General features: G+C 47.3%; 2 protein-coding genes across 6 annotated transcripts in view; one reads left to right on the plus strand and one right to left on the minus strand.

Moving 5' to 3' along the window:
• Positions 1–16,645, plus strand: part of LOC131744519 (zinc finger protein 677-like) — a 126,661-nt gene that overhangs the window by 84,339 nt on the left and 25,677 nt on the right. The gene's annotated exons all lie outside the window — the stretch shown is intronic.
• LOC131744541 (zinc finger protein 665-like) overlaps positions 1–16,645 on the minus strand; it is a 32,256-nt gene that overhangs the window by 4,940 nt on the left and 10,671 nt on the right. Inside the window, exons 1-4 of one of the 4 annotated variants that reach the window (XM_067018875.1) lie at positions 14,488–14,534; positions 5,732–6,100; positions 4,603–4,692; positions 1,137–1,263 (exon numbers count right to left, since the gene is read on the minus strand). In XM_067018875.1, the coding sequence (XP_066874976.1) occupies positions 1,137–1,263; positions 4,603–4,692; positions 5,732–5,740 (226 nt within the window). In that variant the 5' untranslated portion in view covers positions 5,741–6,100; positions 14,488–14,534. Of the gene's footprint in view, positions 1–1,136; positions 1,264–4,602; positions 4,693–5,731; positions 6,101–13,813; positions 14,117–14,487; positions 14,551–16,645 lie in introns of those variants that run through there. The other 3 variants (XM_059044122.2, XM_067018876.1, XM_067018874.1) reach the window with 3 other exon arrangements.

Here is a 16,645-nt window from a genome sequence, read left to right on the forward strand (position 1 = left end):
TGGGTAGCGTGTGTACTTGCCAATCTGTGGGAAGATAAATGTATTTGGACACTTAAAACGTTGACTTAGGAAAAAAGAGAAACTGACTTAGCAAGTAGCATAATATTGTCCCATTCTTAACCATGGGACATGGGGCAAAAAGGAAGAGACCTAAAAGGGAGGGAGTGCAGGGGCTTCCCTGGCGGTCCAGTGGGTAAGACTCTGCGCTCCCAATGCAGGGGGCCTGGGTTCGATCCCTGGTCAGGGAACTAGATCTCGCAGGCGTGCCGCAACTAAGGAGCCCGCATGCCGCAACTAAGGAGCCCACATGCCGCAACTAAGGAGCCCGCATGCCGCAACTAAGACCCGGCGCAGCCATCAGTCAGTCAATCAGTGGGAGGGAGTACAATGATGAGGGAAGAAACCAGGTCTAGAAACACAGAGTAGAATAACTGCTGCCCGGGGCTGGGGGTTATGGAAATGGGAAGAGGTTGATAAAAGGGCACACGATTCCCGTCATAAGATGAATAAGGTCTGAAGATTTCACGTAAAACGTGATGACTATAGTGGATAATACTATAAAACTGAAATGCGCTACGAGAGTAGAACTTAAGTGTTCTCCCCAAGGGAAAAAAAAAAGTTAGTATGTGAGGTAACGTATGTTAATTAATTTGATGGGAATCCTTTCACAATGTATATGTATATCAAATCATCGCGGTGTACACTTTAAATATATTACACTCTTATTTGACAACTATACCTCAATAAAGCTAAACAAACAATTTCAAAAATTCACCCACTGACTGTCTCCTTCTGAATGCACAGAGCGTAGTATAATATGCAGACATCTAGCTCTCTTCCAGGAACTACTGAATCAAAAGCGCAGGGGTAGAAAAGAAGGAACTGGATATTTTAAGTTTGACATAAGATTTTATGCATATTTCAGCTCTGGAATCACCCTTGATCATGAAATGGGAAGATCATACGAAGAAAGGACAAGTTCAAAGTCCTCCTGCTACATTATGAAGCTTTTCATTTCTGGGTCAACAGGGCTTTGATCTCAGGCAGGCAATGTAGGGGTTCCCAAGAGGCACACAAGGGAAAATGCAAAGATACTCAAGGACAGGCCCCGACTTCCGGATGGAGGTGATCCTCACCCAGGGAGAGCAGGTTCCTGTAGGTCTCCAGCATCACGTCCCTGTACAAGGCCCTCTGAGCAGGGTCCAGGCATTCCCACTCCTCCTGAGAGAATTCGATGGCCACATCCTTGAATGTCAGCTGTGCCTGAAATGAAAACACATTTCACCAACGGACCATGCGGAGAGTCCTTATTTTCACACAAAAGGAGAAGAGGAGAGAGAGGGGAAAGGATCAATTTGACTGAAGTGAGTATCGTTACAGATCCACTTACGGTATTTTTGAGCAAGTTATGTGTACCTAATTTTGGTTTATTATACTTTTCCATGAGAGGTTATGATAGCCTCTAAATCAATGTGGACTTCCCGTTTTTGTGGACAATACCAGAAACACACACACACAATCAACACAGGATCATCTGTATAGACATGTGAGACACGCTCCACACACCAAGTTATATTCAATGTCTAGAGGAACAAGAGCAGGAATGACATCTTCAAAGATGACGATGTCTACAGTGGCTTTAAAGAAACTGTGATGACAGCAACAGTAATCTCAAAAAGTGTTTGAACACTTATCATGTGCTACACATTCCTCTAAATGCTTTGCGTGTACTAACTCGTATGATAACATCATACCAAATTTAAAAATATCTGACCCAGTGATCCCACTACCAGGAGTATACCCTGAGAAAACCATAATTCAACAGGACACATGCACCCCAATGTTCACAGCAGCTCTATTTACAATGGCCAGGACATGGAAGCAACCTAAATGTCCATCGACAGAGGAATGGATAAAGAAGATGTGGTACATATATACAATGGGATATTACTCAGCCATAAAAAGGAACGAAATTGGGTAACTTGTAGAGACATGGATGGACCTACAGACTGTCATACAGTATGAAGTAAGTCAGAAAGAGAAAAACAAGTATCATATATTAATGTATATATGTGGAATCTAGAAAAATGGTATAGATGATCTTATTTGCAAAGCAGAAATAGGGACACAGATGTAGAAAACCGAAGTATGGATACCAAGGGGGAAAAGGGGGGGGAGTGGGAGGAATTGGGAGATTGGGATTAACACATATACACTATTGATACTACATATAAAATAGATAACCAATGAGAACATACTGTATAGCACAGGAAAATTTACTTAATGCTCTGTGGTGACCTAAATGGGAAGGAAATCCAAGAAAGAGGGGATATATGTATATGTATAGCTGATTCATTTTGCTGTACAGTAGAAACTAACACAACATTGTAAACCAACCCTACTCCAATAAAAATTAATTTAAAAAATGTTTTAAAAAGATTTGAAAATAATCTAAAAAAGAGTGTATACATGTATAACCAGTTCACTTTTCTGCACACCTGAAAAGTAACACATTGTAAATCAACTATATTCCAATAAAATTAAAATATTAAAATAAATAAATAAACAAAACAAAAACAGACTCACAGACATAAAAAACAAAATTATGGTTACCAAAGGGGAAAGGGGGGGTGGGGGTGGGGATAAATTAGGGGTTTGGGATTAACATACACACACTAGTGCATATAAAATAGACAACCAACAAGGACCTACTGTAGAGCACAGGGAACTTTACTCAAGTCTGTAATAACCTATATGGGAAAAGAATCTGAAAAAGAATGGATATATGTATATGTATAACTGATTCACTTTGCTGCACACGTGAAACTAACACAACATTGTAAATCAACTATACTCCAATAAAAATTATTTTTAAAATATATAAATAAGTAAAATTTTAAAAAACATAATAAAAAGTTCTGGTCTGGTGGGGCAGAGGGATAAATTGGGAGTTTGGGATTGACAGTGCACAGTGCTATGCCTAAAATAGATAACCAGGGGCTTCCCTGGTGGCGCACTGGTTGAGAGTCCGCCTGCCAATGCAGGGGACACGGGTTCAAGCCCTGGTCCGGGGAGATCCCACATGCCGTGGAGCAACTAAGCCCGTGAGCCACAACTACTGAGACTGCGCTCTAGAGCCCACAAGCCACACCTACTGAGCCCGCGCGCCTAGAGCCCACGCTCTGCAACAAGAGAGGCCACCGCAACGAGAAGCCCGCGCACCGCAATGAAGAGTAGCCCCCGCTGGCCACAACTAGAGAAAAGCCCACGCACGGCAACAAAGACCCAACGCAGCCAAAAATAAATAAATAAATTTAAAAAAATAAAATAGATAACCAGTAAGAACCTACTCTAGAGCACAAGCGACCCTGCCCAATACTCTGTAATCACCTAAACGGGAAAAGAATTTGAAAAAGAACAGATACCTGTGTATGTATAAGTGAATCACTTCGCTGTACACCTGAAACTAACACAACATTGTTAATCAACTACACTCCAATATAAAGTTTAAAACAATTTTTTTAAATTAAAAAAAAAAAATCTGGGGCTTCCCTGGTGGCGCAGTCGTTGAGAGTCTGCCTGCCGATGCAGGGGACACGGGTTCGTGCCCCGGTCCGGGAAGATCCCACATGCCGCGCAGCGGCTGGGTCCGTGAGCCGTGGCCGCTGAGCCTGCGCGTCCGGAGCCTGTGCTCCGCAACAGGAGGGGCCACAACAGTGAGAGGCCCGCGTATCAAAAAAAAAAAAAAAAAATCTGGTCCCATCCATCTTAAGGCAGAGACAGCTGTGTCACAGACATTCTAAGAAATTTGCCTCAGGTCAAACTGCTAAAGATGGTAGAACAAACATATAAACCCAGGTGTTTAGACTCTGAATTTAAACGTAAAGAATTTAAGTCATATAAAAGCATCAAAGGTAGCTTGACAGAGGATTCCTTGAGGAAACTTGAAACAAGTTCAAGGCTAACAACCTAGAACTACATAAAATGTCATCATGCAGATATGCACACACATGCACATACATGTTACTCTTTTTATAACTATGTAACTCACTAATGTCATAGTGTAGAAAAAATTTAACGCAATGAAAAATACTTAAGATATAATTTCAACAACTAAATAATATAAAACTTACTTACTTATTTATTTTTAATTTTTTTGGCCGTGCCACACAGCTTGTGGGATCTTAGTTCCCCGCCCGGGGATTGAACCTGTGCCCCCTGCAGTGGAAGTGTGGGGTCCTAACCCCTGGACCGCCAGGGAATCCCATACCTAACTTACTTAGAAATCATGATATGTATTCCATAAAAACCACGGGCTTCAGCATCCATGCACCCATGCACACACATACACACTTAAATTTACTGAAATAAGAGCTGTCTCTCGATGACCACAATGGAGCTTCTTCAAGTTCCACGTCACTGGGTCATGGGGAGACGGGATCTAAGTGGAGAGGACAGGACAGGCCCGGAGGGAAGGCCCCGGGTGACGGTGACCGTGCAGGTGTCAGGCAGGATACTTCACGGTCAGACAAGATGGGCAAGTCCAAAGAAGGGCATCTCAGGAAGGACAGACAGAAGAATCAGCTGAGAATACGACTTTACCTGAGAAAGAGCCATTCCAGACTCCTCTTTCTTTCCTCTCCCTCCTCTTCCGGGCTTCTTCCTCAGGCAATAGGAGTCTTTCAAGTCGACCTTGAAAGTGGAAAAGATGCTGTTCAATGCTTGGAATCAACACAGCCCCTTCCTGAGTCACCACCGCACACACAGGGAAGCCCTCAGCACATGGAACAGACGGTCCCCTGCTGCCCACTGTCCCAGGGGGGACGCAGGACAGTAACTCCCACACAGAGACCAACAGGGAGTCTTCCCACCCTTGCTTCAGATCTCGCTCCCCTCCTGGTGAGGCCCTCACGTACCCAGCAGCAGCGGGCACCTCGGCTGGACCCGACGACCCCCTGCGGGTCACAGACCAGCCCTGATCCATCCCCACGCAGGGCGGAGCCCCCTTGCCTCTCCCAGGGGCTCATCGCAGCCTCACGAAGGGAACATACAGAGCCCTGGCGCTTAGTGCAGGACACAGATCAGAATCATTTGGGGGCCCTTTAAAACATTTCTGTGGCTATGCCTCACCCAACTAAGTTTGACGAGACTCTGCTGGGGGAGGGGTACAAAACACGTCTACGCAAAATGCCGCATCCGTCTAATGTGAAGCCGGGGTTGAGCAGCGCTCAGAGGACGTGAGCTGAGCCCGTCTCCCACCTTCTTTCTGTCTCTTTTCGACCCGTGGTGAACTGCTGTCACCAGGACCCAGCCGGGGAAGGGGAAGGGGCAGAAGAAAACACGTCAAGCAGGCATCATGGACCAGAGGGGGGGGTGAGGGTGTGGCTGGCATGTTAAATGGGAGGGGGGTGGTCAGGAAGGCTCCAAAGACCAGGGGGAGGAAGCGTGTTTGCCACCTGGATCTGAGGAACAGCCCCTGTGAGGGCCCTGGGACAGTAGTAACCTTGACCCCAGGAAAAGGAAGGAGCCTTGGGGGGCTGGAGCAGGGTGACGAGGAGGAGACGGGCAGGAGGGGAGGTCAGAGAGGCACTAGGGGAAGCTGACAAGGAAGGGCCTTGGTCTCCAAGCATTCTTCTCCCATCTCTCAAAAGAATTTTAGCAACTATGATTGTTTCTCTCACTTTAAGTAAACATCTAATGTTTCTTTTATCTCATACATTAAAACACTTACAAATAACATAATGCATACTTCAAATCATGCTGAGATATTCACAGGGTCGCCCTTAACTGAGATGTGGAGGACGGCAGGTGGAACAGGGTTGGGGGAGGTCAAGACCAGTTTCGGACAAATTAAGGTGCAGATTCCTGTTAGACGTCCCCAGCAGAGACGCCGAGGAGACAGCTGGACACAGGATTGACAGTTTAAGGCAGAAGTCTGGACGGAGAGGATAAATTGTGAGACGCGTAGGTGGTGTTGAAAGCCATGTGATGAGACGATGAAGAAAGGCGGCTGGTATAGACAGAGAAGCGGTTCTAGGACTCAGCCTTGGGAGGTAGCCACATTCAGGGACCAGGGAGGTCAGGAATTCAGCAGAGGGAACTAAGAAGTGAACAGGGAGGGGAGAAGAAAATAAAACCAATAGGTAGACAGGCTTATAAAGGTTAGCGGGACGCCCTCAACACCATGGAAAAAAAGTGTTTCACGGCAGTGGGAGCGAGGACCTGTGCCGCCTGCTGCTGACAGGAAAAGCAGATGTGCACAGGAAGTTAAATCGTGGATTTAGAAATGAGGTCATGCACTGTTGGTGGGAAGGTAAATTGGTGCAGCTACTACAGAAAACAGTACAGAGGTTCCTCAAAAACTGAAAATAGAGTTGTCATATGATCCAGCAATCCCACTTCTGGGCATATATCCAGACAAACTACAAGTCAAAAAGATACATGCCCCCCTATGTTCACAGCAGTATTATTCACAGTGACCAAGACATGAAAACAACCTAAGTGTTCACTGATAGATGAATGGATAAAGATGTGGTGTGTACACACACACACACACACACACACACACACACACACACACACACACGAATACTACTCAGCCATAAAAAAGAATGAAATAATGCCATTTGCAGTAACAGGGATGGACCTACAGATTGTCGTGCTGAGTGAAGTAAGTCAGAGAAAGATAACATATGATATCACTTACATGTGGAACCTAAAATATGACACAAGGGGCTTCCCTGGTGGGGCAGTGGTTAAGAATCCGCCTGTCAATGCAGGGGACATGGGTTCAATCCCTGGTCTGGGAAGATCCCACATGCCGTGGAGCAAATAAGCATGTGCGCCACAACTACTGAGCCTGCGCTCTAGAGCCCGCGAGCCACGACAACTGAGCCCGCGAGCCACGACTACGGAGCCCGCGAGCCACGACTACGGAGCCCGCGAGCCACGACTACGGAGCCCGCGAGCCACGACAACTGAGCCCGTGCGCAGAAAGAGAAGAGGCCTCCTGGCTGCCCAGACTCCTCAACGGAGGAAGGATCCTGGTGTGTAAACTCTCACTTTGCTATGACATTGGCTTAAATGGTCACAGCCCCCAATCCAAGGGTCTTGGGATTGTGCAAACTGAGGGTTGAGCAGCAGGAAGTGTGTGTGTCTGAACGCAACGTTAGGGAGAAAGGTGGAAGGCCTGAAGGGAGGGGACACAGGAGAGGCGCAGATAGACAAGCCATGTTTCCAATCTCAGGTCACTCACCTGCGGAAGCATCACCTTCGCTGTTCTAGAGAAGAGAGCAAAGAGAGAGGGAGCAGGGTGTGCTGAGGGCGAGTGTGTTGGTCAGAAAGAAGGTACCCTTTCTCTGAATATGACCCCACCGGCTCACCCTGTTCTATACTAGTCACTGCTGAAGAGAGGGTCCCCCAGTGAGGATGAACAGAGCCTCCCCTTCTCCAGTTCCCGAGTCTCCCTGCCACTATCAGGGCTGTCGCCCCTGAAAGCCAGCATTCCCCATCCTCCCCCCAGCTGCCTACCCAGGACCTCGTGCTCCTCCTCGCGGAAGATATATCCTTGTTGCAAAGTGAGTTTGGAACGTCTGGCCTCTCTGCTCGCCCCCAGGTGCACTGTGACTCTGCGTGGGTGGGTGGCTGGTGGTATGTGTTGTGACCACTAGACAGTAATCCCCGCTGGCCTAGCAGCAAGGAAGCTAGGCTGTATCTTTTCAAGGAGAGTGTGACCTAGACCTAGAGATTCTCATGCTAAGTGAAGTAAAGCCAGACAAAGACAAATATCATATCGGTTATATGAGGAATCTAAAAAAAAAGGAAATCGATTATATGTGGAATCTAAAAAAAAAAAAAAAGAAAAATATACAAATGAACTGATTTACAAAACAAATAGACCCACACAGAAAACAAACTTATGGTTACTGAAGGGGAGAGGAGGGGGAAAGGATAAATTAGGAGTTTGGGATTAAAATATTCTCTACTGCATATAAAACAGACGACCAATAAGGACCCACTATATAGTACAGGGAACTATATATTTTGTAGTAACCTATAAGGGAAAAGAATCTGAAAAAGTATATATATATATATATATATATATATATATATTCTATGTATATATGTATAAAACTGAATCACTGTGCTGTATACCTGAAACTAACACAACTACAAATCAACTATAGTTCAAAAAAAAAAAAAAACATAAAGAGTCCCAAGGATGAGCCTTTCTGCTGCAGGTGTTTCGCTGGGGTGTCGATGTCCTCTGATTTTTCACAGATCCTTCCCTACATCACGGCCCCCTCGTAAGCTCTCTTATAGTGTTTTGCCTACCCACTCCCAGGAAGTTCTCCCTAATGAAAACCATCTGCCCGCTGAGCTGCTCCCCTTCTGGAATCAGACGCTCTTACAAACTCCCATGGGGTCTCACAGCCTCCCCGGATACTCTGTGATGAACCCCGCTCCTGCTATGAAATCCCACAAGCCCCAATAACTCACGAATTCACAACGGAATAACACACAGAGACACACTCAAGGACCTACTGAAACAAGACATCATGTTTTCATTCATGGTGACTCCACCCCAAACACTGGCCCGACCAAAACCTGCCAAAGAAAAAGAGATGTGTACAAGGACGCACGTGCCCCACTGAGACGCCGACATCTTTCAGGAACACTCCGAATTCCAACGTGAGTCTTCCAAAATGCGTGTGAAACCTTTTAGCCTTGCGACTCAAAATAACCTCAGATAACAAAGGTACCCCCCAAATATGCTGAGACGTTCCCTATAAATCCTCTGGGTTGGGCAGTGATTCCTGCAAACCCCACGGAAGTCACCGTGTGGAGTGGGTGCTGGGGGGGCGCCCGCTAGATCCAGCCCCTCAGGACCAAGGCACCCATCCTCCTGTACCCACAGCTCCCTATGGGCTCAGCTCAGGCCTTGGTTCTAACGTTGCAGGGTATCGTTTCTCTCGGCCGAATTCCACTTCCGTCATTCCTCAAATGTGCCCGTGAGTTTCCCCGTTAAACCCACATATGCAAATCTCAGTCTTGGCATCTGTGTCCCGGGGAACCTGACCTAAGACAGTGGCTCCCCAAAACGCAGCCCCGTAACTACCCATTAACCCATTTCCACGTGCTCTTGGCAGATCTTAGACTCCCTTGCCAACGCTTCCACACACCCCTTTGAGCCCGCAAACACACTTGGGACAGGTGCACACGTTATTCATTGGGCTTATCTAGAGGCCCGCTACGTCTTCCACGGCCCTGTAAGCAGATCGCCCCTGTGCCCTCCGATGGAGGGGAAAGGGGAGCGACTGAAAATAATCAACAGAGAAGAGCAGTTCTGATGTGAGTGACTGATCTGGAGACAGTAAAACCAGCGTTAACGTGGCAGATACTGACTGGTGAAGGGAACCTTACATGAACGGCCTGGAGGGGTGGCGACACATCTCTAAGCCGAGACCTGAAGGAGGAGAAAGGGCCAGAGCCAGGACGGTTTAGGGTAAGAGCAGGGACTTAAGACAGAGAAGGTTTTGGTGTCTGGGACCAGAGAAACAGCAGATGTGACCGGGGCACAGTGAGCCATGAGAACAGGGTCAGCTCCCGGGATGATGCTGGAGACACTGGAGACCCCGGCAGGGCCCTGAGGGTGACACAGAGCTGGGGAGCCGCAGGGAGGAGTCGGGATTTGTCCTGATGAGGAGCACAGCTCATGGAGGATTCAATGCCAGGTAGCGGCATGGTTTACCTACAGACTTACCCCTGATAAGTCTAAGGCAGGGATAAGCCCTCTAAAGACGGTCTCGCTGTCTGAGCCCATGCGCCTGCTTCCCACCTCCCCGCCTCCGCCCTCGTTTTGGAGGATTAGGACCCATTAAAAAAATTCTCATGGCAACTGGGCCCTCCATCCAAGAACTGCCCCATGCAGACACGCACTGAATCTTACTAACCGTTTCAGGGGTTGGTATCACTCAGCTTCGGAGCTGCTGCTTTAGCCCATCATCTCCTCGTTGAGGTGGGCTCACTGGGCCCCGGAGAGGGGGTCATTTCATCAAGTTACCCTGAGAAGGTCTGAGCTGAGTGAGCAGAACCAGGCGGAGCTGAATTCTGAAAAGGTGGCCGGCAGGGGCCAGTGGGCAGAGTTTAGCCTGATCGATCTCCCTTAAAAATTCCGGGACGGGCTTCCCTGGTGGCGCAGTGGTTGAGAATCCGCCTGCCAATGCAGGGGACACGGGTTCGAGGCCCGGTCTGGGAAGATCCCACATGCCGCGGAGCAACTGGGCCCGTGAGCCACAACTACTGAGCCTGCGCATCTGGAGCCTGTGCTCCGCAACAAGAGAGGCTGCGACAGAGAGGCCCGCGCACCGCGATGAAGAGTGGCCCCCGCTCGCTGCAACTAGAGAAAGCCCTCACAGAGAAACGAAGACTCAACACAGCCATAAATAAATAAATAAACAAATAAATAAATAAAACAAAAACCTTTCCTTCCCCCACCCCCCGCCATAGCACTTTGACCTTTAAAAAAATAAAAAAAATTCCGGGACTTCCCTGGCGGTCCAGTGGTTAAGATTTCACCTTCCAATGCAGGGGGTGCAGGTTCGATCCCTGGTCGGGGAGTTGGGACCCCACATGCCTCGCGGCCAAAAAAACAAATCATAAAACAGAACCAATATTGTAACAAATTCTATAAAGACTTTAAAAATGGTCCACATCCAAAAATCTTAAACAAACAAACAAAAATTCCAGGACTATCTTTCACATGCCTGAGCAAAGCAAACTTCTATTTCAAGGTTTGATCACATTGATCTCAAGCAATGAACTCCTGTTTTCCAGAAAAATCACAGTAAAACATTTACAAAATACGTAATTCTGAACATAGCAATTGCTGCTGGCAGCACTGCTGGAGGGTCACCTACAGAAATCAGCTCTGAGCACATTTCTCCATCATGAACTGCTGGGCTCTGTTGGAAGAAGGTTCCAGGTCAATCCAGCCCATCCTTCCACGTTTGCAGAGTGGACAAGAGGGACTTGAGGGAAACATCTACTTGGTAGCTCACAGCTCACTATTTTAATAGGTCACATAAAAATTTTAAAAATGGAATTTTACAGTAGCAGGTTAAACTAGATTTAGACTTTAGTTAAGACAAAAGATCATTGACATCCTTACCAAAGTATACATTGGAAGAACCTACATTTATTCACTAGAGTCCAAAGAATGTTTCTAACAAAGAGCAGAGAGCCTGCAGGCCTCAGTCTGTACTGGACACAATTTAAAAGGGAAATAGTGTAAAATTTGAAGAAAAAAAAATCTAATGAATTAAGTAGTCAAATTTTTTTAAAATGAAAATATGTCATACTTTGAAAAGAATGCCATGAGCTGCTATAGAAGGCCGCCAGAGCTTATGTCAGAAGTTAAAAATTATTTATAGAAAAGTGTAAACTGAATAAACAAAGATTTCTTTCAAGCTTCAAAAAAAGCAACTGTAAAGGAATTAAGAAGAAAAAAGTAAATCCATTATGAAAAACAGCACTTTTAGTGTTCCTTTAAAAAGGCACCATGGGGCTTCCCTGGTGGTGCAGTGGTTGAGAGTCCGCCTGCCTATGCAAGGGACACGGGTTCGTGCCCCAGTCCGGGAAGATCCCACGTGCCGGGGAGCAGCTAGGCCCCTGAGCCATGGCCGCTGAGCCTGTGCTCCACAATGGGAGAGGCCACAACAGTGAGAGGCCTGTGTACCGCAAAAATAAATAAAAATAAATAAAAAATAAAATAAAAAGGCACCATGGAGACTTCCCCGGTGGTCTAGTGGTTAAGACTCCATGCTTCCAATGTGGGGGGAATGGGTTCGATCCCCGGTTGGGGAAATAATATCCCACATGCTGTGTGGTGAGGCCAAAAATACATAAATTAAATAAAATCTTTAAAAAATAAAAAGGCACCATGTAGGGAATTCCTTGGCAGTCCAGTGGTTAGGACTCTGCACTTTCACTGCAGGGGACATGGGTTTGATCCCTGGTCAGGGAACTAAGATCCCGAAAGCTGCGAGGTGCAGCCGTAAACAAACAAAGGGCACCACACAGTGACAGTCATTTCTTGCCCTCCTTCTCATCCCCCTGACCCTCCACTCCATGCTAGCAAAAGGGAAGAGGGTGACCCACAACCCAGTCAAATCACTGCTCCGTCGATTGCAAATGGAAGTTATCTTCTGGTACAAATAATTACAAAATGCACAAGCCTTTTAGAAAGGAGTTTTGCGAATGTCATTTTCATGCATATCTTAACCACATTTTCAATGCATTATATTAGAAGTCACAAATAAATACATCTCGCCACTTCGTCACCCACATCCAATTAACTCACCACTCATCTGGCTCCCTCTCTTCACAGCTACCTGTCTCCCTCTCTCATTATTTCTGTTGGCTGTTCTGTTTCCCTCTTAGGTTTCTGCTCATTTTGGTCTCCTCCCCTGTCCTGCCGTTCCTCCCCTTCTCTGTCTTATTCCTCCTCTCACACCTGTTCTACTCCATTCTGGCAACTTGTTGCCCCTCTTGTTGCTCTTTCTGTCCCGTCTCCCTGGATGGCCTCAAATCTTCATGTATTTCTGCCTCTTTCTTTTCCCCCATCTTTGCTCTCTGTTATGTTCGCTCTTTTCCTGTTAAACCCGACACGTCCCCACCCTCTTGCACCCCCGGCTTGATCTGCTCCTCTTGTCTCCCGTTGCCCCTTCTTTCTGCACCAGCTCAAAGGCTGTCTGCCCAACTCTTTTATCCTCTTTGCCCACTCTGGGTAAAATGCCCCGCGTCCCCCCTTATTATCCACGCTCTTCTGGCGGATCAAGGGCCCCCTCTCCCTACTTGCTCCCCTTCATCTCCCTAGAGGACCCTCCACACACACTCTAAATAATCTGTATCTTCTTTTCTCCCCCTGCTACTTTCTCAGCTTATTTTTTCACTCTGTGAAACAGAATAAGGAAAACCTCCTCAATCTGGAGGCTTTAAGGGAAAGCCCTCAGGCACTACCTCTAGAAGTCAATGACAAACGCCAACAGGAAGACATCAATTACAGATCTCAAACAAGAATTATTCTCAAAAAAAAAAAAAGAAGAATTATTCAGCAACAAACCCAGCCAATGGGAAACGCCTTGCCAACTCCAAACTCTCCGCTTCCCTTCAAAGGACTTTTGTTCAGAACAACCACTCCCAACTTCCTCCTTTTTCTCTAGAAAGCAACATTCCTCTCCTTGACTTGTTGGACTTGCCTATGGTGTTTTGCCACCGTGTGCCTGTCATGTATTGCAATTCCTTAATAAGCCCATTCTGCTGGAAAACTAACTGGCTGCTCTATTTTTTAGGGCAGTAACTCTGTCTCTTGGCAACAAGCTCATCCACCTATCCTTGACTTTGCCGTCCATTTACGGTTCTCCCTCATTCTTCTCATCTTCCTCATTCTCTCGGTGGCTCTGTGCCTCATTCACCCAGGAATGGGCTGTGTGGATGATGAATGTCTCCCGCCATACCATTAACAGAGGACAAAGGACGTTGCAGCCATCAAGCCAAGAGCCACTGCAGCCACCCCGACTGTACTCCCTAAGGGAATTCAGGGTGGAGAAAAGCGGGATGCCAGCCCTACATAGCGAAGGTGCGTACCGAAGGAATGATTTCAGTGAGCCCAGGCTCGCATTTCCCCATACACAGAAAAGCACTAAATTCATTAACTGGAGATGTCCGGTTTTCTTAAATTAACTAATCTCTTGATGTTCTAACTACCTGGGTTTTGTTGCAAAACTCCTTTATACCCTGGCTCCTCCCTTACCTCTTGGGAGCGGTCCCTCAGAGCGATCTGAGAGGCTGTCTTCTGGGCTTAAGTCCTCAGATCTGTCTGCCAAATAAAACGTAACTCTCAACTTCTAGGTGGTGTTTTTATTTTATTTTTCAGTCGACAGATGGGATTAGATGCCCGCCTATTAATTCCACATCAATAGAGCACATTATCCAGTGGGGTAGAATTCGGGACAGAAAAACTCTGGGTGACTCAAGACAGGCCCTTTTTTAGCCTCTTCCCTCAACGTAAGGTGAGAAGAGGCGGTGACGAACAAGACGAGGCCTGGGGAGCGGAAAGACCCGGCTGAGGAGTGTGCGAAGTGGAGGGAAGTGGGTGTGTTTAGGAAACGGGGCGGACCCTCCAGAATCCCAGGATCCTAAAGAGGACGCGGCTTCTTCTGAAGCGGGGCAGTTGGCCCTGCCCTCCAGGGGCGAGTCTGAGGGGCGCGCAAGGCAGGGATTCAGCTCGCGCATTTCAAAAAGAAGGAGAAGCGGCACACCCCCACCCCCACAACCTCCCCCTCCCACCTCTCACTAGCGACGTCTGCATTTACTTTGGGTGGAGGAGGAGTGCCAGGATTTTAAGATCCCTATAGACCCTCAGACCCAGGTATGGAGGACGGGGTAACGCAAAGCGCAGGTTTAAACAAGAAAGATGAAACTCACGATCCCGTAGAGCGACCTTCGCTCCGCGGTAACCGCTTCCGGGGTCTGCAGGAAACTGCGCATGAGCACCAAGGGGAGAGGCGGGGCATCTTGGAGGCGGGGCCTGGGCTGGGCGGGAACGTAGAGACGTAAAAGAGGCCGGGCTTGGGCGGGCCCAAATCAGGGGTGGGGACAAAGCAGGGGCGGGGCCAGGGTTTCGCTTTCAGTGCCTCTGGGTTTTCAGGGTTTGGAAGTGCTCGTCTGTTTCTTCTGTGCAGCCCTGTTGCTTCTTGCTTACTTTAAGTTACTGTTGAAACAGAGCAGGACACTGTCGGGCCCTACCGGGTACAGATCCTTTCTATATCCCCCTTCTTGTTTACAGTAAATAGACCTTCCTTCAGTACCAAAAGGCAGATTCACAAAGTTGCTAATCAGAGAAGTAAGGGAATGCAGAAGAAAAGCAGGAGCAATCAAGAAATAATAGTGCAGAAATTAAAGCAGGATCCTGGTTCCTTCTGAAGGAATATATATATAACAATATTTTTGAGTTCTTCTGCAGGAACGCAGGTGGAGGATTGTAACTTCAGGTTAAGCGCAAGATTCCTGGACCCCGCCCTGTTGTTACCTAACCACCAACCAATCAGAAGAAAGTCACACACCCTACAGCCCTCACCCCAAATTTTGCCTATTAAACACTTCTCCCTGAAAACCACTGGGGAGTTTTTTGTTGCACATGAGCCACCCTTTCTCCTTGCTTGGCACTGCGGTAAAACTTTCTCTCCTCCAAACCCTGACGTTTCAGTTTGGCCTCCCTGTGCATCGGGCACACGAACTTGAGTTTGGTAACACTATCTCTCACAGTTTTAAGGTAAAAGCTACAGTTGTGCGGGCCACATATGTAGGAACGTAAGATGTCTTCTCTTCGCAGTTGAAAACGGCTTACATCAAAGCTATTTTTGTGAGCATGTTGGAGTCCTGCCAGTGAGGCTGAGGCAACACTGTGGTCTGGGGAACTGATGTGGAGTTAAAGTGGAGCAGGACCCTATGGGGCCCTCCTGGGTACAAGTCCTTTCTGTGTCCCTGGTTCTTGTTTGTAGAAAATAGTCATCATTCAGCCTCCTTGACTTTCCCTGAGTTCCAAAGGGCAGATTCAAACAGTTGCTAATTAGGGAAGGGAGGGAATGCAGAAACAGGGAGGAGCAGTCAAGAAACCGTAGTGCGGGGCTTCCCTGGTGGCGCAGTGGTTGAGGGTCCGCCTGCCGATGCAGAGGACGCGGGTTCGTGCCCCGGTCCGGGAGGATCCCACATGCCGCGGAACAGCTGGGCCCGTGAGCCATGGCCGCTGAGCTTGCGCGTCCGGAGCCTGTGTTCCGCAGTGAGGAGAGGCCACGGCAATGAGAGGAGAATGGGTCCAAAACGGTGGACAAGACTCCTTCCACTAGACCATGAACCTCAGTAAACGTTCACATCAGCGAGCTAAATGACACACCCACAGGCGCCATGACAGTTCCAAGACCGACCATAAGGGTCAGAAAGTGGGTGGTGGACTAATTCCTGGAAATCCCCGCCTCTTCACAAAATAGCTGGAAGACTTCTCCCACTCATTAGCCTATGAAATTACCCACCACTATAAAAACTGACAACCCCATACCCTGGTGCCTTTTCTCACCTTCTGAGTTGGCCCACACTCAGTCTGTGAAGTGTGTTTCTCTCTTAAAAAATCCACTTCTTAACTGTCACTTTGTCTCTCAATTCTTTCTCACTGAATTCTTGTCTCTCACTGAATCGTGTGGTCTCAGTTGGAAGACTGCGGGTTTTAGCCGGGTTCGAGTCCTGGCACGTGGGTTCAAGTCCCGATCTGAGGTGCCTGGTTTCAATATGACTATAATATTAAACCCTGTGACATAAAAATAGAGAATATACATTTTCTAGCACAGATGAAACAACTAAAATAGTTACCACTGCCAAAAAGAAAACAAAATTGAACTTAGACAAGGAGAGGTGTTGTTTGAAAGGATGCACTAGAGAGAATGCTCCAACCTTATGATCTGCAAAAGTCTCAAGAGCCAGACAGACAAGAGCTTTTCTTTATAAGGAAGGATAAACAGGCTAGAAAAACAAAAAAACAAAAAACAGGTGAGAGTGGGACTTCCCTGGCCATCCAGTGGTTAAGACTCCA

This window comes from Kogia breviceps, chromosome 18 (assembly GCF_026419965.1).
Source record: "Kogia breviceps isolate mKogBre1 chromosome 18, mKogBre1 haplotype 1, whole genome shotgun sequence".
In the NCBI taxonomy this organism is placed as follows: Eukaryota; Metazoa; Chordata; class Mammalia; order Artiodactyla; family Physeteridae; genus Kogia; species Kogia breviceps.